Source organism: Leishmania mexicana, chromosome 20 (assembly GCF_000234665.1).
Source record: "Leishmania mexicana MHOM/GT/2001/U1103 complete genome, chromosome 20".
Classification (NCBI taxonomy): domain Eukaryota; phylum Euglenozoa; class Kinetoplastea; order Trypanosomatida; family Trypanosomatidae; genus Leishmania; species Leishmania mexicana.
This window is the reverse complement of record NC_018324.1, coordinates 2,932,687-2,954,421: the sequence shown is the minus strand read 5'-3', so window position 1 is coordinate 2,954,421 and position 21,735 is coordinate 2,932,687. Positions and strand designations below refer to the sequence as shown.

The 21,735-nt window shown below is 62.2% G+C and overlaps 4 protein-coding genes across 4 annotated transcripts; all 4 read right to left on the bottom strand.

Moving 5' to 3' along the window:
• Nucleotides 1-1,232: 1,232 nt before the first annotated feature.
• Nucleotides 1,233-2,309, bottom strand: LMXM_20_0800 (hypothetical protein, unknown function; the record flags this gene model as incomplete). The annotated part of the gene is made up of 1 exon (XM_003875093.1): nucleotides 1,233-2,309. The coding sequence occupies one exon, from the start codon at nucleotides 2,307-2,309 to the stop codon at nucleotides 1,233-1,235; it is 1,077 nt and encodes a 358-aa protein (XP_003875142.1).
• Nucleotides 2,310-2,844: 535 nt separating this feature from the next.
• LMXM_20_0790 (putative tubulin-tyrosine ligase) lies at nucleotides 2,845-5,007 on the bottom strand (the record flags this gene model as incomplete). The annotated part of the gene is made up of 1 exon (XM_003875092.1): nucleotides 2,845-5,007. One exon carries the CDS (start codon nucleotides 5,005-5,007, stop codon nucleotides 2,845-2,847), a length of 2,163 nt encoding a protein of 720 aa, XP_003875141.1.
• Nucleotides 5,008-5,778: 771 nt separating this feature from the next.
• On the bottom strand, nucleotides 5,779-7,809 carry LMXM_20_0780 (conserved hypothetical protein; the record flags this gene model as incomplete). Its single annotated transcript, XM_003875091.1, has 1 exon — nucleotides 5,779-7,809. The coding sequence occupies one exon, from the start codon at nucleotides 7,807-7,809 to the stop codon at nucleotides 5,779-5,781; it is 2,031 nt and encodes a 676-aa protein (XP_003875140.1).
• A 1,294-nt stretch (nucleotides 7,810-9,103) lies between these two features.
• Nucleotides 9,104-21,070, bottom strand: LMXM_20_0770 (putative protein kinase; the record flags this gene model as incomplete). Its single annotated transcript, XM_003875090.1, has 1 exon — nucleotides 9,104-21,070. The coding sequence occupies one exon, from the start codon at nucleotides 21,068-21,070 to the stop codon at nucleotides 9,104-9,106; it is 11,967 nt and encodes a 3,988-aa protein (XP_003875139.1).
• Between the last annotated feature and the right edge of the window lie 665 nt (nucleotides 21,071-21,735).

Here is a 21,735-nt window from a genome sequence, read left to right as displayed (position 1 = left end):
CGCCGGCGCTCGACAAGAGATTCCCTGCTTTGGTGTATCATCACATCCGCACACGTGCGTCGGGGCGTACCTGCACGCACACCACTTCGGCCCACACAGCACAGACGCACACGCCCACAGCGCCCACCACGCAGCGCCTCATTGCACAGTAGACAGCGTTATCGACTCGTCGCCGCGGAAGGGCTCGGACTCATTACATCAGAAACTCGTTGGTGTGGTAATCCTGCGGCGGCATGCGAAGGCGGAGGTGGAGAGGGTGGTAGGGATATGCTTGTATGTCAGAAGAAGCTCCCTGTGACAGTAAACTGTCAAGTGTGGCTGGCAGGCACGTGAGTGTGCGTGTGTGTACATGGAACATCACCACCTGTGCCAGGAGGGCAGGGAGGGGAAAAAGGAGAGAGCGTTTAGGTGAACGGTGTGTGTGTGCCTCTCTGAGATAGTTGTCGGAGTGTGCACCCGTTCTGAGGTGTCTGTGAAACACAGGCACATCAACTCCCATCCAGCATGATCAGGATACGTGCCCCACAGCAGAGGACTCACCTTCGAGCTGTAAAGACAGTCTGGCATTCCTCCCTGAGAAAGGAGGTCCCCCGCTAGCGTGACGGGGCGTGCGGTAACAGGGCCAGGTTTCGCTGTACACTTCCGTACCAAGTGTTGTGCCTTGTCTCGGTACCGCTGGGCAGTGAAGCACACGTAGAGAAGGAAAGCGAAGCAAAAGTAGGGAGGGGTGGGGGAGGGGGATCAGCCACCCAACTGGCAAGCAACGAGGCTGCAGAAGAGAACAGGCAGAAGTCGCAGGGGAAGGGGAGCGTGCGTGTGTGTGTGTGCGCCCTACAGCATGGGCAGTGAAACACCCACACCCACACCCACACGCAGATGCAGAGATACACAGGCATACCATACGCCGTTGAATACACAAGCGCATCGTCGACGTGAAGACAAGGAGCGGAGACAAGGGCAGCGAGCGACATGCAGGTCGGGGAAGAGCGACAGAGAGAGGGAAAGAGTGGTGAGCAAGCGCAAAGCCACGTGAGGCAACACCGTCCAACAGGACACAAGTATAGATGCAAGAGAACCAGAAAGACACAGAACCGTGACAAAAGGGGGAACGCGTGTGGGCATCCGCATGCATCACGCACATGCACCGATAAACCGGACAGGCAAACACAAGATTGTACGCCAGGTGTGTGTGTGTGTATAAAGGGGTGGGCGGACGACAGTCGCGGTTGTCGTCAGTTCTCACCCTTGCTACGAAGTTGCTTCTCTTTTTCTTTCTGGAGTGTCGCCAACGTTTTTTTCACCGCCTCCAGTTGACTCTCAAATCCCCTCGCCTCCTTCAACAGCGTCAGTGCCGAGGGCTTGTCTCCACCGCGCAAAGTGGCCAGAGACTGCTGCTTGCTCGTCGCGACGAGATTCTCCAGCTCGACGATCTTCGTCTGTTGTTCTTCTATTTGCACCCGGAGCGGCGTCTCGTGCTCGTCCAGCAGCTGCTTGATTTGAGCCTCGATCTGCTTCGCCTTTTGAAGCTCTTGCAGCGCCACCGCTTTATCCTTGTGCTCGCGCAGGTACACGAGGGACTGTTGCTTGTGCTCGGCGACCTGTTGCTCCAGGAGGTCGATGCGATTCAGGAACTCCTGTTCGAGCTCCTCGTCGAGGTCATCGAGGCCCCGCATCAGCTCCTCATCCGCGTAATCGGAGCTGTGCACGGAGACGTTCGCGATCGCCTCATCATCATCTCTGTCTCCAAGGCCGCCGCTGCCGCCAGTGCAACCACCGTGCTTTGCGACCTGGAGTGCCGCTGTGGTCATGGCTTCACAGTCAAACATGTTCGCCGGGTTGGCGTCAACACTGTCGAGGTCCTCCTCAAGATCAGGGTTGTTCTGCATGAAGGTTTGAAAGGCTGCGAGCTGTGCGTTGATGCGCGCCTGAGCCAGCATCGCCTCTTCCTCAGCGTTCTGGAGACATTCATCATCGCCGTCGCTGCTGCCACCGCCTAGGTGGGCACCGTCGTCCACGTCATCGACATTTTCCTGCTCGTCTTCAGCCTGCTTCTGCTGAGCCATCAGCGCAGCATGAAAGGCCTCCTTCTTTCGCTTGCGCTCCATGGCTTTCGCCTCGCGGGCGGCGGCGTTGGCCTCTCGCTGCGCCTGCCACTGCTCCTTCAGCGTCGGCTGGCGGTGTCGCACCTGCTCTACAGCCTGCAGTGGCTTCTGCATCTCCTGCTGCTTGAGCTGTTGCCGCCGTTTCTGCGGTGTCAGGCGCGCGGGCCGCTGCGTGCGCGGGCTCGGTGTTGGTGCGCTTTGGCCCATGTCTGCTGGGCGTCAGGGAAACGCTGGAGTTTCTTTCCGGTGTGCGTGTGCGGGGGAGGGCACACGTTACATAAAACAGCAACAAGGGTACTGGAGAGGACGGATGTGGGGCGTGTGGGGTGTGGGGGAGGGGGGGAGGGGAGGGGCAGTATGAAACGTTGGGCAGTCTTGATCAGGCGGGGATCCATACCGCTTAGGGGTGATGGGGTGTGGGCGTCCCCCTGACAGAGTGTAGCCGGGCCACCTGAGGGAAGGGGGCAAAGCTGTCGGTGACTCTGCGCACGTGATCCGCACTGCAGAGATAGGCCCTCTGCTGAAGAGGAAGAAGAAACGGCATCTATGGCTTCGTGTTCGATCAGGCCGGCTATGCATCGCGCTGACGCTCACGTGCGACGCTTCTTTGACGGCTGAGCGAGCGAGAATGGAGAGAGTTTGCCGCAGGGCGCTGAGGCAAGTGCCATTGTCTATGCACACACTTTCGCCGGTGCCTTGTTCCTTACCAAGACTTGTCCGAGACGCCGCTTCAGCGTTGTCGTCACGACGAAGACGCCAGCCAAACACTCAGCACTGCATCGAGGCGGGACGGCGTCGGTGTCGACGTCCCGTCCCCCTCTGACACCTCCATCAAGGCCCTGTACTTGCTGGCGGAGTCGCGTGTTGGCAGGAGACGTGTGAAGTTGTCGGCACGTCGGTGTTCCTCTTCCGTGGCGAGACACACGTTCAGGACTTCGCTGTCGCTTAATCTGTCGAGGAAGGTGTCGTTGTAACCGCACCGTTGACCCTCCGCAGTTTCCTGGACCGCAGCAGCGGAGGAAGCCACCTTTGACGGTGGTGGCATCAGGCCCACCAACGTCAGCGCGTCGGCGATAAAGTTCGCTTTGATGCGCTGATCGAAGAGCGAGTAGTGCGTGCTGAGAGAGGGCATAATGTTGACCTCGAGAAGCACGGGCCGCAACGTGCTGGCGCTTGCCGACACGGCTGGCGAGTCGTGGAGGGAGCTGTCCTCGCTGTCGTCATTGACGAGGAGCACGTCCACGCCAAAGATCTCGAAGAAAGGCGATGTGCCATTGACGGTCGCGTGCGACGACACTGCAGACGACGACGGCAGCGACCGCGCTGCGTTGCTGTCAGCGCTATTTATCCGGCACCTCGACGACATGCGCAACGCTGCTCGGACTTCGGGTGTGACGGAGAGAAAGACAAGCCGCAGCAGTTCGTGAATGCGCTGCAATGTACCGGGCCAGTCATAGCCCATCGAGGCAACATAAGCTTCCAGGCTGCTCAGCGACCATTTCGTGTCCTGTCCGCTGGTGGCAGCGCCTGCGTCACCCGCCGCCGCCGGAACTGGAGAGGCATTCTTGTTCACGGTGAAGTTCGTCAAGTGTGCTTTCAAGTCGGACACATCGGCAAGTGCCGTCACCGCCGCCGAGGCTGTTGCAACAGTGCGGGTGTACGGCGAGGATGCGATGCGCACGAGCCCTTCCCGGTAGAGGTACAACCGCACAGGATCGTAGGAGGTCGCGACGACGTACAGCCGCAGGTCAAACTTGCGGCCTTCCAGCAAAAAGGGGTTTGCTATGTATCGCTGTACTACGTACTGGCTCCTCCCCGTCTCGGCGGCAGGGGCGTCTATAACGGTGGCATGGACCGCGCCACCTCTGGAGAATGATTCAGTGAGCGTTCTTCGGCGAGGGGCGGAGCCCGGCGATGACATGGAGAGCGCGGTGGCGGAAACAGGGATGGCCTCCTCGCGGGAGGTGTTGCCGTGGCCGCCGCCAAGCCCGCCGACAGTAGCCGTCAGCGACGCCACCCCTGCCTCACTGCCGCCACATATTAGGAAGATGCCCTGGCCACCTGCTTGGTTCGTCGGCTTCACGATAAAGAGTGGCGCGGCTGCCGCGGAAGGGCACGGCTGCCGGATCGCACGCACGCACGCCTTCGCTTCTTGCGGAAGAAGCCAGCTCTCAGGGGTCAGGGACGCCCACGCCGCCGCGCGCGCTGCTGCTGTGTTCGTCGTGCACGCACCACCTAGCGCCGATGACACCTCGCCACTCGCTTGCCAACGCAGTCCAGCACGTCTCAGCAGCATGCAAAGCTTGTCTTTTCGCCCGAGTGCGTGGGTGCCGGGGAAGTGGTTCACCTTTCGATAAGCACCTGGCTGACGCTGCAGTAGCTGATCCACCATGCTCGGCAGGAGGCGCTTCACCCAGAGAAGCGAATGGGTTTTGTGGAGGAGCGCCGCGCGGCCCGAGACACGGGTGAAGCCGGCCGCGCGAAGGGTAGCGAGCAGTGCCGTGAAGGGGGTGCAGCTCTCGTCCATGATGTAGCTCAACCTGCTGTAGGGACCCGCGGGGGCACGGGCGACGACGCGACGCTGCGACTGCGCATCACCCAGCAAGGAGGCCGCTGGGTCGCTTCCTCCGCTCCCACCAAGTACACCGTCCGCGACGCCGAGTGGAAGCCCGTGTGGTTGAACCAGGACACCGGCGTGCATTACTGTGGTGCCGCCCCCTGCTTCCTCGCCGCTGTGATTGCGCTCATCGCCTGCAGCCGGCTTGTCGTACGGCACAAACGCGATGGTTGGGTGACGCCGCTTGTACGGGGAGTCGACGAGGTACACACCCGTCGAGGTGAGGCCGGCGTTCTCGTCCGCTGATGTGGTTGTGGACGAGGGGTCTAGCACGACACTTGGCGGCATCAGAAACGGCTCCATCGCACGTCGCGCGCGTCGGGAAGCTGCTACAACGTCGCCGTCGCCGCCGTTGCGCGCCAGGGAGGGAAGGGGTGCTGCCCCGCTCCATGCCACTTGCTGACCGACTCCTGCAGCCATTTATGTGTGGGTGTACCGTGTGGCGAGGGGGTCTCTGCAAGTACGGTCGATTGAGAAGGGAGAGGCGCCAGTGAGACAGCGGAAGGGGGGAGGTTGCGGAAGGTACCATCCACGAGCGATCTTGCCACCCAGATATGCATACATGCAGAGTCGGTCATCGCTGCCACACAATGGGGACAGCAGTCACATGCTGTTGAGCTTGCCTGCACATCTCTCCTGCCCTCTGCCCGTCTCTTCCACGGTGAAAAGCAGGCACATCGCGACCTGAGACCCACTGGCGCATCATGTGAGCACGGAGCGCGCAGTCAACGCTCCTCTGCGCTTCTTGGTTTACCACACGGACACAGAGGCGACGCAAGGCGGGAGGCGGTGGACAGACAGACAGGGAAAGGGAGAGGGAGAGGGAGAGCGACCGGGCCTCCCTCCCTCCCTTCACGCCTCGACCTCCCCTCCGTCCTTCTCCCAGCCTTTCCTTACTTAGTTAAAGGAGAGCCTTCCCCGCCAATTTCCTCAATTGGCGCCCGAATAACAAGACGGCGCCCCCCCCCCCCCACACACACACACGCCAAGGCATGTGCACACAGGGTGGAACCCACAACGGTGCCCCCCTCCGTCACCTCGTCTACGCGTCTCTGTTCCTCAAGCGTAGTAGTCATCATCGTCGCTGCCGCCGCCGTCTTCGGCGTCCGACAGGGGAGCGTGGTTGTAGTCGTCGAAGAGGGCCAGCCCCTCGTCCAGCGCCTCACGCCAGTCATCCTTTTCCATTACGTATGCGTCGCAGTAGCGGTCCATCTTGTTGCGCAGTGCCGCCTGCGCCTTGGTGTTGATGTCGCGCAGCATTGGCGCCGTGGCATACGTGCTCAGCACATGGGCCCCAACATCCACGCTCTGCAGGACACTGCGCAGCGAAGTGATGCCCGCACTGCCGCCGCTCCCCGGCGCACCACCCGACGCCTTCGCCATCGCAGCGGGATCGGCAAACAGGAGCTCCGTCGGGAAGGTGTCGGAGATGGGGTAGCTTACCTCTGTCAGGAGCGGCAGGTAGGTGGAAGTGCGAAGAGGGAGGGCGTAGCGCAGCATCGCCTCACGCGCCGGGTACACTGTCGCAGGTAGGCATCCGGCACCGCGCAGGCTAACCGCATGACCAAGCACTTGACCGGCCGTGTGGGTAGTCGAGTAGGTCGACATGCTGTGTGTCAGCGAAAAGAACTTGGCCTGCAGCCGCGCCTGCCCAGAGCTGGCGTCGTCCTCGGCGCAATCGCTTGCACGAGCCATGCGCTCGTCGAGCTGTGGCGCGTCGGGCAGGAGCGGGTTTTCCTGCAAGAACTCCCACAGCTCCGACGAGGCCGACACGGACTGCGGCAGAGCACCCATTGCAGCCGCCACCCGCAATGACGGCGCTGGTCGCACCACACGGCACCACTCATCCATGTACCACTGCGGGCCCTGCGACGAGACCCCACTCGCACGGCTACCGTCGCGGAGTCCGTACAAAGCCGTGTCCATGACAGCCGCCAGCAGCTGCGCCGTCGCCCGCTCGTCTTGCAGCCACTGTGGCGCTTCTGTGGGCGACCCGGCGCCTTTGAACAAGACGTCCCAGTCCGACAGAGGCACCGGGATGTACACCGCGGACGTGTGACGTGAGAGATGCAACGTGGCTAGAAGCTGGTTCAGTGCAACTTCGTCGATGCGGCGCTCGCGGAACGCGACCTCGGCGCGGTACGCTGGATCGGCCACAGGCGCTGGGAGACGGGCAAAGGAACATGCCTGTACGATCGGCGTCTTGGGGCCTGCCTCTTCCCACAGCTGCTCGAGCACGTTCGCGGCTGCTCCACCAAAGAGGCCGTCGCCGTCGGTGAAGCACTGGACGCCTTGCAGCTGATCAGATACCTCAAGGTTGCGGCGCAGAGCGTCGTTGAAGTCTACCACCTCGCTTGATCTGCCACCGTCGCGGAGGTAAGCCAGGCCATAGCCGAAGCTGTGCAGCGCTGGCAGATCGCCAGCTGGGTCCACGTGCTGAAGTGGCTTGACGGAGGCCACACTGTTCGGCCCGAGGCCGGTGGTGATGTACTGCCACCACGGGATTGTAGTGTTGTGCTCATCGAAGAGCTTCCGCTTCAAGTGCGCTTGACGTTGCGCTCGGGAGTGGGGCATGGTAGCGCGGCCACGTCGGCCAGCATTGTTGTTCATGTCGTGTTTCTCGTCTTCGTCGAGCAAGTGTGCATCCGCGTCTTCTCCCTCGTCGTTCTGCGCGTCGTCTGCATCCCCAACATCATCGTTGCCACCGCTGCTGTCATTATCGTCGTCGTCGAGGCCGTGCTGTTCAAAGACGTGACGCTGCACAGTTTTGGCCACGTTCGCGAGGAGATGGTCCTCTTCCTCCGAAGCGCCGCCCTCTTCGCTGCTTTTGGCATCATCCTTGTATTTACGCGCCCAGACATCGATGTCGTCGAAGGCGCTCGCGTAAGGGGCGTCCAACAACAGAAGACGTGGCACCCGCACGTGCACATTGCCGCTGCTGCCTCCGCCTAACACGTCCGCGCTGCGGCACTCGGAGTAGAGGGTGTTGTGATGGGCATCGTAGTGCGACGTGCCGTTTGCCCACTGTGCCGCCACAAGAGAGCTGTAGTTACCAAAGGCCAGCGTTATCACCTCCCGCTCTACAAGCATTCTCTCTGTCGATGTGTGCCACACTGAGGCTGCGTAGGCGTATGTGTTCGAGTAGCGGCGAGGATGGCGCGCAATGGAAACGGCCGGTAAGAGCCGCTGACCAGCAGCGTCGAAGGCGACACGAGTAAAGTGGGAGCGAGGAGAGGGACAGGAAGGCGGACGTTGTACGCGGGGGCACGCGCGAGGTGGTGGTGGGAGGAGGAGCAGGACCGGCGGGGGGACCCTGAAGAGTCGCGTGGCGGCGCGGGTGTGCGGACATGCGCGTTGCGAAGGGCCAAACAGCACAACAAGAAGGCAGAGATGGGGGAGCACACCAACACACACACATCGAATATACATAACGTGGAGTCTGTGAGGGCAGACACTCGCGTGTTGGGATTTAGGGGAGGAGGAAAAGCGGAAAGACGGCTGTTTTGGGAGAGTACTAGTGTGTGCTCACGTTGTGCTTCACCAACGTCTTCTCCGCCGCCGCACCTCTGCGTGTGTCTGTGTGTGTGTGTGTGTCTCGCTCTCCAGCTCTCGCACAGGCATTATGGAGTTTGGTACCCAAGGCATAGACGCTGCTGCCAATCGCTCACCGTCTTTCTTCGTGGGTTACGCCCATCTGCGGTCACGAGAGGGAGGGAGAGAAATACGAACAAGGAGTCCGCGCCGCAACTGCCTTTCTGGCTGCGCGCACATTACGTGCAACCAACTCTCCCCCTCGTCCGTCACGATCGACGATGCTTTCCATACGTTACATGTCTATGCCTTGTCGACGCAGACAGCGCAGTTATGCAGAAAAACGGCACAGCGTATCATCCCGTGCACGCGCTCTCTCTCCCTCCCAACACCCCCGAGAACATTCACGTACCGGCAACTACTGTAGAAGCAACAGCAAAAAAGGAACGGCATGACGGACGCCCTCGTCCGCCACCGCGCCGAGCCCACACAGAGGCGCTGTGTATGCGTGTGCGTTTCTCCCCTCCCCCTCTCTCATTTTGTTCTCAGCATCGGTTTATGGGGCGGTGCCGACGCAGTGGAGGCTTCACAGACCTGCCATAGCGAAAGGCCATGAAGGGAGACGCCGTGGGCGAGAGAGCGGGGCGGGGGCGGCGCGCCCGATGACGTGGAACAGACACAGAAATTGTAGCGGTGTGATCTAGCACTCGCTCCTGTTCCCTGCCGCTAATATACATCGACAACCCACGGTGGCAAAGCAAGGCACGCCAGGCGCCAGCGTAGCGCTTCGGTCTCCATCTCCCTCCAACACACACACGTTTTCGTTGATCCTTCCGTCTTCGCTCATCATTCGCTATTTCACCCCTTCATGCATGAAGGCCGGGGAGGACGATGTAGGAGGAGAGTGCTGCTGGTCGCGCTGCTCTCTCGGGACACTGTCGTCCTCCATCGCATCCTCGGCGCTGTCGTGCTCGCTCAGCTCTTCGTTCTCGTCATAATCGTCTTCGTCGTCGTACTCCTCGTAAGCGGTGCTGCCGTTGCTGGAGAAAAGAACGCCACTTTCGTAGAGGCTGCTGTGGTTGTCATCGTCACCCTCCGCCTCTTCGCTGTCCTGTGAGCCGTCATGGCCTCTGCCCCGGCGTGCGGTGCCATCCCGGCCACCGCCGCCGCCACTGGTGCTCCTCCCCGTCCCACCACCGCCCCCGTCGGCGCGCATTGCGGCGTACTTGTTTAGTTTGTAGAGCATCTCCGCACGCCGCACCAGCCGTTCCGCTCGCTGACTCGCTACCGCGCCTTCCAAGATGTCGAAGTGCAGCAGTTCCTGCGCCGTCGGGCGGTTTTGGGGGTCGACATCGAGACAGCGTTTCACGAACTCGTACACGAGCGGGTTGCCGGAGAATAGCGGCGACAGGTCAGGAGTGTCCGTGAGCTCTGTGAGGTACTTGATGATCCCCATCCCCTGCGCGCACTCCATGTGCGCGAACGGCGGGCTGCCAGTAGCCATCTCCAGCACGATGCAGCCCAGCGACCAAATGTCAGCCTTGAAGTCGTAGCCGAGTCTCTGCTCCGCATCCGCGGTAAGCACTTCCGGCGCCATATACTGCGGGGTGCCGACCATCGTGTAGAGCAGCTGATGCGGCGCCAAGTGCTTCGCGGTACCAAAGTCACCGATCTTGGTGCGGTTGCGCGTGCCAAGCAGAAGGTTCGCCGTCTTGAGATCCCCGTGCACGTAGCTCTTCTCGTGCACGTACGCGAGGCCGTGACAGATGCACGAGAGGTGGTGCACAATCTCTTCGAAGGGCAGCGGCACTCCGGGCGTCTCCCGGATCTTGTCACGCAGCGTGCCGCCAGGGGCCAGCTCCATGTACAGGCGCAGCAGCGTGTCGCTTTCCTTTTCGCAGTAGAAATACTGAATGATATTCTCATGCGTCAGTGTTGTCATGGCTAAGATTTCCTGCAGCACCTCGTCCGCCAGCAGCCCGTCGTGCAGGCGCATGCGCTTCATCGCCATCTTGCCGCCCGTCAGTGTGTCCTCCACCTCGAACACGTCTCCAAAGGCACCTTTGCCGATGCGCTTGCCAACCTTGTGGCGCTCGGTGGAGCTGTTCGTGAAGGTGCGGCGAATCAGGTCCAGTCGCTCCTCCTCCTCCCGCATTTCCGTGACGAGCTGCTCGGCCTCCTGCATCGCAATGTGGACGAGGGCGCCGGAGCCGACTTTGGGCAGTTCCACGACGGCGTGCCGGTTCAGCAGCTTCTGCACACGCCAGTCACTGAAGTCAGACGCCATGACTACAAGAGCCAGTCGTGTAGACAGAACGCGGATGTCGTCAAAAGGGTCGTCGCCCAACAGCGACTCGTAGTCCTCGGACGCGATGTCGATGTGGAGTGGGTCAATGAGCAGAATATCGGCGGTGTTCATCTCTAACTTGCGCCCCAGGTCGCGAAAGCTTGTGACCGGGACGACCGCGTGCTGCCGCGCCCAAAGAACGCGGCAGAGCTGCTGCTGATGCAGGCGGTTGTTGTCCGCGACAATCACTGTGAAGGTACGCGTGGCACTGGACGGCGGCGCCGCTGTGCCACCTCCGCCTCCACCGCCGCCGTTCTCTTCATCCCGCCCGTCATCGGTCGAGCCCGGCACGACGAGTAGCGGCAGCTCAACCCGTACCACGTTCCCAGGTACATCCGGGCGAGTGAAGCCGTACACGACTCCGCCGAGGTTGGCCAGTATCTTCTCCACCTGCTCCAGCTCTGCGCCACGACGCGCGCTGGCTGCTGCAAAAGTGAAGCTCCTGCTGGCTTCGAGAGCGGCGCTGGGCCCGCCCCCGTCACCGGCGCCCTCATCAGCGAGCGAGTCGCTGGTGCAGGAGACCGACTTTAGCGAGGTCGAGTCGCGTGCGGCAGAATCATCGACAGAAGCGCTCTCTGGTGATGCGTGGTCGCGTGTGCGCTCGCTCGCCACTGCCTCGGGGCTGCGGAGGCTCGGTATTGTTGGGCCGTCGTCACGAAGCTCGAAGCGAATGCGCCGCAGGGTGGCAGTGAGGGTGTTGGAGATGGGTGCGCATGGGAGACCACGCATCCCAGTGCCACTCGACGCCGTAGAGCCTGACGAAGGCCCCACCGCGGCAGAGTTTGGGGAACCATCCACCCCAGCTTGGGCGTTGCCGCCGCTGCCAGAGGCCTTGTCGCCTACCAGGACTACGAGAGGAGAGTCGTGGCTATGGTCGGGCAGCACCATATCGCTTCCGTGGTGCTGATGCGACTTCTGCGCGTGCAGCGGCGGTGGATGCCCGCGTGGCAGAGGCCGGTGCGGCAGACTGACACCCGAAGGAATAAGAGGGGTGGCTTCACTGCTCGACTGCACCGCGGAGACTGGGGCGTAGATCACCGGATAACTGGCCTTGGCCGACCCGGGCGGCGAGGCCACCACGTTACGGAGCCCATGGGCGGCGGCGGCGCTGCTGCTGTGGTTCTCTGGCGGCGCTATCGACGACATGTTCGGCGGGGCGAAAGGACCGGCAAAGCCACCCGCACTACTGCCGCCACCGCTCACGCGGCCAGCAGGACTCCCGATGGCCAGCGGCACTTGGTTCGTGTCCTGCGGCCCCACCACCGTCACCCGCAGCTCCGCGTGTACGACGATCGCGTTCCCGTCGTCGTCAATATTGGGGCACTGAAGCGCGTCGCCAAGCAGAAGTCGCAGTATAGCGAGCACCTGCGGGGAGTCCAGGAACACTTCGGCTTTGGGCTCTACCAAGTCGATGTTGCAGTAGTACTCGTGCTGCTGCTGCCGGGCAAACGCCATCGCCTCCACCGCGAAGCGGCGTAGTAGCGCTGAAGCTCGCACCGGTCGCCACGACTGGCTCACCACATCCATGTTAAGCAGCGAAAATTTTGTGAATTGCTCCACCATGGACATGCACGCATCGAGGTTTCCGCGCACCTGCAGCGCGTCCTCAGCCGTCAGTTGCCATCCGTGCGACTCGATCTGCACCATGCGGCGCTGGAACTGGCGCAGCTGCGGTTTTAGGGACCCCTCCAGCCATTTGGCTACATCCGCCGCGTACGTGCTGGCCGCCCGATACTTGCCCTCCCGGCCAATCAACAGGAGCACCTCCGCCGTCTTGGCGTAGTTGGACGGGATGACAGAAAGCGCCAGCCCGACTTGATAGAGTCCAGTGTTTTGGCGAAACGGGAAGACGCGCTGCTCCTGCAGTCTTCGCATGTTGTACTGCTCCCACTTGCCGGCAAAGCGCGCGGCGACGGCGAGGGTGTCACGCATGTGCTGCCGCCCGTCCTCGGAGACGATGAAGTCGAAAATGCTCTTGCCGATCACCTCAAACGGCGCATAGCCGGTGACGCTCTGCGCGACGGAGTTCCATCGGATGATCGTGCCATCCACGACGACGGCGATAACGATGCTCTCATTCATGCTCATCGCCTCTGCTGTAAAGCGGTAAAGGTTGCGGCTACCCGAGAAGACAATCTCTCCACGTGTGCTGACACGGCGTCGGAGACTCGTTGTGGTGGAGGAGTGCTTCGTGAAGCTAGTGCGCAGCCCAGCCGTGGTAAGACGGGCTGTGGCGCGAGAATAGCGGTTGTGATCACCATCGCTGCTACTGCCTCTCCCCTTCACGTTGCCCGTGCTACCCATGGTCGCCGCCGGCGCAGGGGTGAAGGCCACCGAATCCTCTCCGGCACTCGTCGATGATACGACAGTGGTGCTGGCCGCTGTCGGGCTTGCAAAGGGGCCGCCGTACACCGTTGGTGCTGCGAGATAGTGCAATGCGGACGACTCCATTCCTGCCGTGACAGCGCTGTCGGCCGTTTCCCTTTCCGTCGACAAGCGCATCATCGTTGGGCTGATTTCCAGCGGCGCAGTGCGGAAGCGACGCTGACTGGTCTGGTGGCGCTTGCTCCCCGCCTGAGAGGTGCTACCATCGTTGCGTTCGTGACTACCGTCCTGCGCGCCCACTGTGGCATGCGGCAGCGACGTGCTGTGACTGTTACTGCCGCTGCTGCCGGTCGTCCCGTTCGGACCGTTGCTAGAGCCGCCTGGCCCGCCTGTTATATTGCCCATGAAGGAGGCGCAGTTATGCTCGCGCTGAATGCGGCGTGATAACACCATACTCTGCCTGCAATGGCGGCGGCCGGCTTCGCTGTCCCTATTCCCTCCGGCTGTGCCACCGCGGCTGCGTAAGGCCGATATCGTGCCCTCCACCCCCGTCACCGAATGTCGAAGGTGCTGCTGATGCTGCGCGTGCCGAGTGTGCCGGCGTGCCGCCGGTCCGACGTTCAATCGGAACAGCATGCGCCGCATGTCTTCCTTCAACGCCTCGGGCACGGTGAACTCAAAAAAGTAGTAGTCTGGGTTCAACAACATGCTGTGCTTCATCTCCTCGACGACGGCACGGGTCATGATGGCCTCGAAGTGCAGGCGACTGATACGCGCTGCCTGCACAGGTGTCGTGGCGACGGCGGCGAAGAGGCCCTTGCACTTGAACACGAACTCCGTCTCACCGACCAGCTGGCCCTTTGAGCGATCCACCACGACCACAGTTTTGTTCACGCCGGCTGCCCCTGCAAGGGTGGCTGCTGTGTTTGTGAGAGAGGTCGTCAGTGTGCTCCCGGCGTTGCTGTGGATGTTGGTGTCGAGCAACGTGTTCACCGACTGCCGCACAGAGACTGAAGTGGACAGTGGCGACGGCAGCTTGGTGTTGTCGGCATCCAGCGAGTCTGCTGTCGATGCGTTAGGCTGCAAAAGGCCTTGCCAGCCACTCACGCTGCGGTCCTGCTGGCTCTGCTGACTCTGCAGTCGGCGGCTGCGAGGGTGCCAACTATAGGGCCGTGGCGGCCCATCATCTGCGCCTTGCTCTGCGAGGCGGTCATCGCTCTTGCCGCGGTTTTTAGTGTGTGCTGCCTTTGCGTTCGGCAAGTGCAGCAACTGTGGCGTGCGTGGCGTAGCGGTGTTGGCGCCAGATGACGGCGACACCATGCTGATCAGAGGGCTTCCTTTGCAGGCCTCAGCCGAGGACGCGGCGCGCACTGCCAGCAGGTCCTGCTGCTGAGCACTTGTGTTCAAGCTCGCCACTGCGGCTTTCGACAACAAGAGTGTGGAAGACGGCATCTGGGAAGCGACGGTCAGCGGCGTGAGCGAGGATGACAGAGAGCTGGTAATGCCGCTGAGTGCGGCGCCGCATCGTGTCATGGAAGCGCCGGCGACCGTCGAAGCCGCCGCAGCGGACGCGGCGCTGGACATGTGTGCCTCGCTGAGTGTGGTCGAGCCGGCAAAGTTTGAAAAGGAGTGAGAGGTGGTAACCGTGTGGCGCGCATCCTCCCCTGGCGCAGCACAGCGCCTTGGCAATGGGCAATCGTTCGTCTCTCCACCAGAACTGGGTGGGGTCTGATATGTCATGCGCACATTGCCCGACATGAGCAGGTACATCCACTCCACTGGCGCGCCTTGGTCTGTCAGCTTGGCGCCTTTGCGTAGCCGGCACACGCGGAAGGAGTCGGCCAACCTCATCTTGATGTAGGGGGAGAGCCCTTTGAACAATACACACTCGTTGACGTACTGCAGAAACATGTACCTTCGAGCGTCCTTCTCATGAATGACGAGCTTATGGTAGTCCGCCTTCTGCAGCGCGTATAGCACCACGGTGGGTGTGGCGGCTGTCAAGGTGACGCGGCTGCGCTCCACGTCGTACGACATCTCCATTTCGCCGTAAAACTGCCCACGTGCCAGTGTGCGGGTGACGAGTCCTTTGCGCGAGATCGCCAGCTTGCCGGACACAATGAGCAGCAGCTGCCCTAGCGTGCTATCGCCCTCGCGCACCACGGTGGTCCCGCGCTGCAGCTCCATTCTCCCCATTGTGCGCACCAGCGTCTCCAGCTGTGTTTCATCCAAGGAGGCGAAGGCGTCGTAGTGCGCCACGACCTCGCGAACCACCTCCAGCTCCTCCGGTGCGACGTGGTCCTCTCGGGAGAAGAACGAGTTCATTGCGACCACAACGGATGACGTGACCATCGGCAGCTCCGAGAGCGGCGGCGACGGCGTCGACGGCTCGATGATGGGGGTTATCGCTGCCGTAATAGGCGTGGCGAGAACGGTCCCTTCTGCGCTGACCGCCACTGGCGCTATTGCTGGTGGCAATGTCGATGTGGTCGCCGCGGACACGTCGCCCCCTTCGGTGACGGAGACGCTGCACGCGTTCAGCAGCGACACTGTCTGCGAAGGCGGCAGAGAGACGCGATCTCCGCCGGCGCCCTTGCCATCCACCATGCTTGGCAGGGTTTTGCGGTTGCTGCACTGCAATGTAGGGGGGCTCTGGCTCGAGTGGGTCACAAAGAGGTCATTGATGTATGTCTCGTCCGCTGTGGCAAGACTGCTGAGCCCTTCATTGGCATCCGCACTGGCGAAGGGCTCCGCTGCCACGACACTTCCCCCCGAAACGACGGCCACGCCGGCAGACTGGTCCGAGGTGCTGCTCAGGATGGCAGGCCCGTTCATGCTGTCGTTGTTCCTGCTGTGACTCCCATACACCGTTCGCGTCGACTGAGTGCCTGCGGCAGCGGCAAGAGCCACCGCCGTCCGCAAAGTGGCACCGAGATCGACATCCTCGAACTCCAGCTCCCTCCCGGCGCTGTGTGGATGCTGCGCGTGCAGAGGCGGGGATGGGGAGCCCGACACCGTGCCGCCCCACCCCACCACACCGCTGCTCCCCACTGCGGACGCAGGCGAGGATTTGGCGGCGCTACTGCAGAGTTCTCGACCGCTCCGCGGGCGCTGTTGAATGTCCTCCGCAGCAGCTGAACCAGAGACTTGGGAGTTGTCAAAGGTCCCTGGCCAGTATCCCGGGGTGTTGCCGGAGCGTCGACTGCCACCGCCATCGGCACCTGAATTGGTGATCGGCGCGGCGCCACTCGGCAGCGACGCCACTGATTCCTTTGAATGCGCGTGCAGGCTAATGGGATTCTCCGCCGCGTCGAGTGGCATAAGCTGCTGATGGGTGCCGCACTGTGGAGGGAGGGTGCCCTCGTCGCAATCGCCACGCGCACCGCGCCGCTCTGGCAGCGACACAGAACCACTGTCCCCGTTGCTGCATCTCCGCTGTGTGACCCTCAGCGCTTTCGGTGGGACGGCTGCGCTCGACTCCGCAGTCTCAACAGCTGCACCAGCGGCTGAAAATGAATCGACGGTGTTTTGGTCCTTTGCGTGAGCGGGGAGGCTCTGGCCAGAGGAGGAGACAACGCCATGGCCATGCTGCAATGCCTGGCTTTGGCGTTCTTGCGCCGCGTAGCTGCCAAGGTCGCAGTTGTCAGATCCGCCAAACGCCGCGTCCTGGTGGTCCTTGCTGCCGCTGTCCGCCTCTCGTACATCAGCGGCCGTGGCAGTGCGTGCAGTGCTGTGCTCTGGCGTTCTGGCCTCGTCGGGGTCACCCACGCAGCTTGCGCCCGGTTGCGTCGGTGCAGCCACGCCAATTAGCCCTTGCCCGCTGACAGGGATGCCCGTCGTGGCGAGGCTAGAGTTACCTGCGGGGGACAACGGCGGCGGCCCACTGAGCGACTGTGGAGGCATGGTGGCGGCAGCGCTGCCGCGACGGTCCTCTGTCGCTTTTCTGGTCACCGATTGTTGTTGCTGCTGCTGCTGCTGGTGCGCTGCGGCAGTGAGCGCATATCCGCCGGGTGACGGTGATGAAGATTGACGACGCAGGCTTGACATAGTGGTGCTGGATGGCTGCTTATAGAAGGACAAGTTGCTACGCTCTGACTGGGATGGTGGATGCTGTGAAGCAGGGTCACCGCTGCCGCCCCCAGGGACAACCGGGACGGGTGAGCTCGTTCGCGACGTGTTGGCGCGTGGGGTGGATGTAGCGGTGTTCGCGAATCGCTCGCCATGTGTGTTTTCCAGCCGTGCGGGAGAGGACACACGTTGCATGCCAACGCTGGTGCCGTCGCTGGCGCCACGCCCCGAGACCTCCAAGCGCAAGGGCAATGAGGGCATGCTGCCAGGTACTTCCTCGTGCGTTGACGGGAGTGATCGGAGCACGCTTTGGCTGAGTGCATCCCGCACCAACGCTTCCACGGAGGTGGGCCCGCCTTTGGAGAGAGACCTCGAGTGGCCGCCCGCCGGCGGGCGGCCAACCATACCTACAGCACCTACGCCATCCTCGTTGAGGCCGCTCGCTGGCAAGGCAGGCGCCTGGATACTCCCACCGGCGACAAGGTGTGCGAAGCTCGGCGCTCGGCCCGTCGGACTCCGGTCAGGTCCAAACGTGCCCGCCCACGGCTTCCCTGGGGTGATCGACCCAACCAGCGGCGACGACCCGTCATCCGACAAGCCTACACCCCCCAGCGTTGTGTCGGTTGCTGTGTTCGTAATGTTCAGAAGACCGCGATTGAGGTTCGATGCATCACCGATGGTTGCCATCATGCTGATCGACTCGCTCTCCGGCGTCACGGCCGTGTCGCTGCTGCCTCCACTGCTGCTCAACAGACCTTCCAGGAACACAATGGCAGCAGCGTACTTGGCGGCGGGGAGCTGATCGAGTAGCTTGCCTAGCCTGCGCGCCGACTCTAGCTTCATCGTAGAGGAGAGCGGCGAGGATGCGGTCGATAACGCCGTTACCGGCCCCAACGTGTCCTTGGTGAGCGACAGGTTTGTGTTTCGTGCGCCGTCGGGGGCGCCGTGCAGCGCCGCGGATTGACAGAACGCCGATGGTGCCGCCGTATTGGGATCTGCGACGACGTCATCCTGCACTGCCTTGCGCTCCTGCACGGAAGTGGCCTCTCTAGCCACAACCGCAGAGCCGCTTGTCCGAGCCCCAGTAACCGATACGACAGAGCCGGCCGCCAAGTTCGAATTCAGCTTTGGGAAGCCGAGCAGCTGCAGATTTTCCAGGGACTCGCCGTCCCCGCCGCCACCCCCAACATCGAGCGCAGGCAGATCCATCGGTGCGTGCGGTGTGATGAACGGGGTCGGCGGTGACGAGCTCCCTGCCATAGCGCCAGCTGCCGGGTCGGCGTAGCGACCTGCTGCGCCGGTCATGGGCGCGGGACGCCGACCAAAGCTGCTGTTCGGCACACCGCGTCGGCCAAAGCTTGTGTTTGTCAGCCCCCCGCAACCCACCAAGTCGGCGAGCATCGGCGTGGGCAAGACGTTGAAGGTGGAGGAGACGGGCCGCGTCGCGTACGGAGGAAATCCTGATGATTGTGTGACGGCCGTCGAGGTGTAGGTCTGCGCAAGGTGGCCGCCTCCGACCCCACTTGCGCTGACAGTGGGGTAGGACGGCAGCGCACAAGTGCCAGTACCAGTCGGGGAAAACGCAGGCGCCAATGGCGGTGTCACCCCAGCTTCGCGATAGTCAATCACTTCGTTCGTCGTTGCGTTCACAGCGAGGATGGGAGAAAATATGGCGAAGCCGACGTCGTCGTCGACATCATTTCCGTCACTCTCTGCTGCCGCTGCCGCTGCGCTGCTGCTGTGACGCTCTGCCTCTCCACCTTCCCCTGCTTCGCTGTCGCTCCTCGAAAACTCCTCCTTGACTGCGCCGTGCTTCGCCGCTGAGGCTTCTGGGCGGGTGGTCGAGGAAGCAGTAGTAGAAAGCTCGGTGGCTTGGTCGCTGGTGTGACCAACACGATCATGCACCAGTGTCGCCGGTCCGTGTGCCTCAAACTGCTGCTGCTGCTGCGCAGCGGGACTGGGGTTGACCTCGGTGTTGGCGCCAAGGAGACTAGTAGCCGATGCGACCGTAGATGCACTCACCGTTGGGGGGATGGCAGTGATACGTCGCTGTGGTGGGCTGGTGAAGGCACCAATATCACCAGTGTAGCGATCACTGGCGCTGCTGCTGCTGCTCTTATGGGTGCCCTTGTGTTCCGCCGTCACCGAAGCTGGAACGTCGTTCGCAGCAGTCTTAGCGGTGCGTGAGGTGTTCGAGCTCTGGCGTACCGCGTGCCCGCTGTGGGTGGTTCCATGCAGCGCTGAAAGCCCCTCCGTCGAGGTGCTGGGCTCGCTCGCCATTGCCATCCTGGGATGAGACGACGGAATGTCAACCTCGGCGGAGGCTGAGGAGCCAGCGACCGTTGTTCGGCGCGACTGAAGCTCTACGCGTGCCCACTCCACGCCATCACTTCCAGAAGACTTGAAGGTGAAGGACGACGATGACGAGGGTGAAGAGGACGAGGAAGCCTTGGGTGTGGGAGGGAGGCTCCTCGGCGCAGCTGCAGTGGCACTTCGTTCGGTTTCCTCGCTCCTATGCATCGGACTGCTCGACTCACACTCAGCCGCTCGTGACTCTCTGTGCTCGCTGGACTCTGCGGGCGGTGGTGCCAGCGTGGTCAACAGCGACCCGCACGGAGGCGAACGACTGCCAGCGTCTTCGCTTGTGTTGTTCCTCGAGGACGCGGACATTTCGCTTTTGCGCGATCCAGCGTCATTGTTGATGCGGCGGACACCACGCTGTTGCAACGTAATCGGAGTCGCGACGTTCTTCCGATGCTTCCGCTGCGCTCGCCGCTCAAAAGCCTTGCGCTTGCGCATGGCGTGCTCCACGGACGCAGGCCGATCGACGGCCGTGCCAGTTTTGTCCTCGTCGCCGTCTCCGGCGGCCGCTAGCGGTGCCTTTGCGCTATCGTCCGCTTCATCTTCACCTGATATGTTGGCTCGGCGGCGTTGTCGCGCGTGTCGCCTCGGGCGACCTTGGCGGCACGAGACCTCCGCCGAACATGGCCTTGCGGCGCCGCTGTCACTGGCCAAGTCACCCATTGTGCTGCCGCTGGCCTGGAATACAAAGCTCGTGCTGCTGGGTAGCTCTGTTGAGCGTGTCAGGACGGCTGTGTCGCTCGGCAGCACTTGGCTCTCCTGCTCCCGGGCGCCGCTCCCACTGTTGGTGCTGCCGCCGCCATCGTCAATGTTATCGTCGTCTTCGTCTTCTTCGCTCACAAGGCGGTCAGCCAGCCAGTCGCGGGTGAACGCACGCGGGTCGACCGGCTTCGCCGCCATCAGCGATAGCGAAAGCTGCGCGATGAGGGCCGGGATGTGGAACATGTCGAGATAAGCCTCATCGCTTAGCAGCCGAGCGTTGACAGCGCTGGCCGTCGGCGACGCCGAGACGGGTGACAATGCGCGCAGAGAGGTGGTGGCAGCACCGCGAGGGTGCCGGCGGCGAATGCCGCCTCCGCCACGACCACCTGCACGCTTGTTGGTGGGTGTCGACAGCGTGTTGGACGACGCTCGCACTAGAGTGGCAACTACAAGGTCCGTGGTGCTCATGGAGTGCACCGAGGTGCGTCGCTGTCGACTCGACGAGCGGCTGGGCGGCGGGAGCGCCAAGGGAGACCCAGGGTTGGAGACGGAGGAACGGCGACCTCGCTGCTGTTTCGGCTCTGTTGCCGGCTCGGTAGGGGTACCGAGTGAGCCCTTGATTGCTGGGGGTCGAGCCCCCGCAACACGGCCACGCCGCTGCTGAATGGGCGACCCACCAGGGCTACTCTTGTTCTCCGACCCCGTAGAGGCACTCTGCAGGGATGTCTGAGTTGTGACCCTCTCCGAAAGCACCACTGGCACGACATCAGGGGGCTGTGAGCGTGCACGGCTGATGGTTGCTCCTGCTGCAGTCGGTGCCTCCACCGCATCGACCCTGCAAGGCAGCGCGCTCTCTGATATAGTGGCCACTTCATCGCGAGTGGCAGACGGCCCTGAAGCTGGAACGCTAGATGATGAGGATGATGCACCACGCTGCCGCTGCTGAAACTCTACTCGCCGCGTGAATATGCCGTCGTCGCTGCTGCTGTCACTCGAGGAAGAAGAAAAGTGGGACATGTTGGCTTCAGCTCCAAAGGTTTAGATGTAAACACATAGACACACACAGCAGCAGCACCCTTACGACAACAGTCAGGCAACGAAGAGAGGGACAGATGAACAGTCTCTCGACGCCTTGCTTCGCTTTCACCTTCCGCCCCCTTCTTTCGATGCAAAGTGCCTGGTGTAACGCCTATCCGATTTTGTTGCTTGGGTCTTTGTTGTGACGGTGTTTGTGAAGGCCTTGCGTGCTGCTATGTTCCTTGCGGGTGAGTGGGTGGGGCGCGGTGTGTGTACGTGGGTATGTTGCACGTGTGTGTGTGTGTGACGGGTGTCCACAGCTGTCGTGAAAAAAAAAACGAATAGTTCTCCTTTCCGTTTTGCTGGCGTGTTGATGGCGTCGGAGGTCGTCCTTATCTTCCCCTCTGATTTTCGACCTTGGTAGCCGCACACCCACACACACACACACACACACCAAGTCAACGCAGCACGGCAGCTCCCACCACGGCAAAACACACGCAGAGTGCGTGAGGGAGGGAAGTGCGAGGGATGACAAGACGACGACAAGCACCACCACAGCAGCAGAGAGAACAAGCGAATTGAACCACCACCCGAGAGCAGAACACACGGCGATAAAGAGAGAGAGAGAGAGAGCACGCCAAGACAGGGAAAGAAGACCCTTCCCC